The 760-nt window shown below is 52.9% G+C and overlaps 1 protein-coding gene across 1 annotated transcript in view; it reads right to left on the bottom strand.

Annotated features, from left to right (window-relative positions):
- The window catches only part of LOC109924719, a 17,917-nt gene extending 17,485 nt beyond the window's left edge, over positions 1–432 (bottom strand). Inside the window, exon 1 of the mRNA XM_048620724.1 lies at positions 349–432. Coding sequence (XP_048476681.1) covers positions 349–432 — 84 coding nt within the window. The remainder of the gene's footprint in view (positions 1–348) is intronic.
- Between the last annotated feature and the right edge of the window lie 328 nt (positions 433–760).

A 760-nucleotide genomic window follows, 5' to 3' on the forward strand; every position in this document is an offset into this window, starting at 1 on the left:
AGGGGGTGTAGGGGCTGGAGGGGGTTACAGAAATAGGGAGGGGGTGTAGGGGCTGGAGGGGGTTACAGAAATAGGGAGGGGGTGTAGGGGCTGGAGGGGGTTACAGAAATAGGGAGGGGGTGTAGGGGCTGGAGGGGGTTACAGAAATAGGGAGGGGGTGTAGGGGCTGGAGGGGGTTACAGAAATAGGGAGGGGGTGTAGGGGCTGGAGGAGGTGACAGAGAAAAGGAGGGGGTGTAGGAGCTGGAGAGGGTGACAAGGATAGATCGATGTGACCCACAGATGATGAATTTCTGAGCGGGTCCCAGCTGAGAATTCCAGGCTGGATCGGATTCACAAACTGACTTACGTTGTTCACAGAGGGGGCCCTGGAATCCGCAATGGCAGAGACACTTATCAGGAGCGACACACTGTCCCTGGTCCCAGCAATCATGTTTACAGACAGCTGAAAGAGGGAAAGGATGATCCCATTAGCTTGGTGATCTACTGGATTTCTCTCAGGTCACTGCAGTGTGATATTAACAGATTGAAATGACAGTGCGACTCTCTCACTGTTTCCTGCGCTGTCTGTTATATTGTACAAGAGGGCACAGAATTACAGAAATATTACGTGTACAGTGAGACTGGTCAGCCCATCATGCCTGCACAGTTATATTGCCTTGTGCCAACCTCCTGTCTTTGCCCCCTGTCCCTGCCCCCCTTTGCCCTAATAACCATCCAATGCCCCCCGTGAATGTCCCAATTGAAACTGTTTTCCCCAC

This window comes from Rhincodon typus, chromosome 48 (assembly GCF_021869965.1).
Source record: "Rhincodon typus isolate 14 chromosome 48, sRhiTyp1.1, whole genome shotgun sequence".
In the NCBI taxonomy this organism is placed as follows: domain Eukaryota; kingdom Metazoa; phylum Chordata; class Chondrichthyes; order Orectolobiformes; family Rhincodontidae; genus Rhincodon; species Rhincodon typus.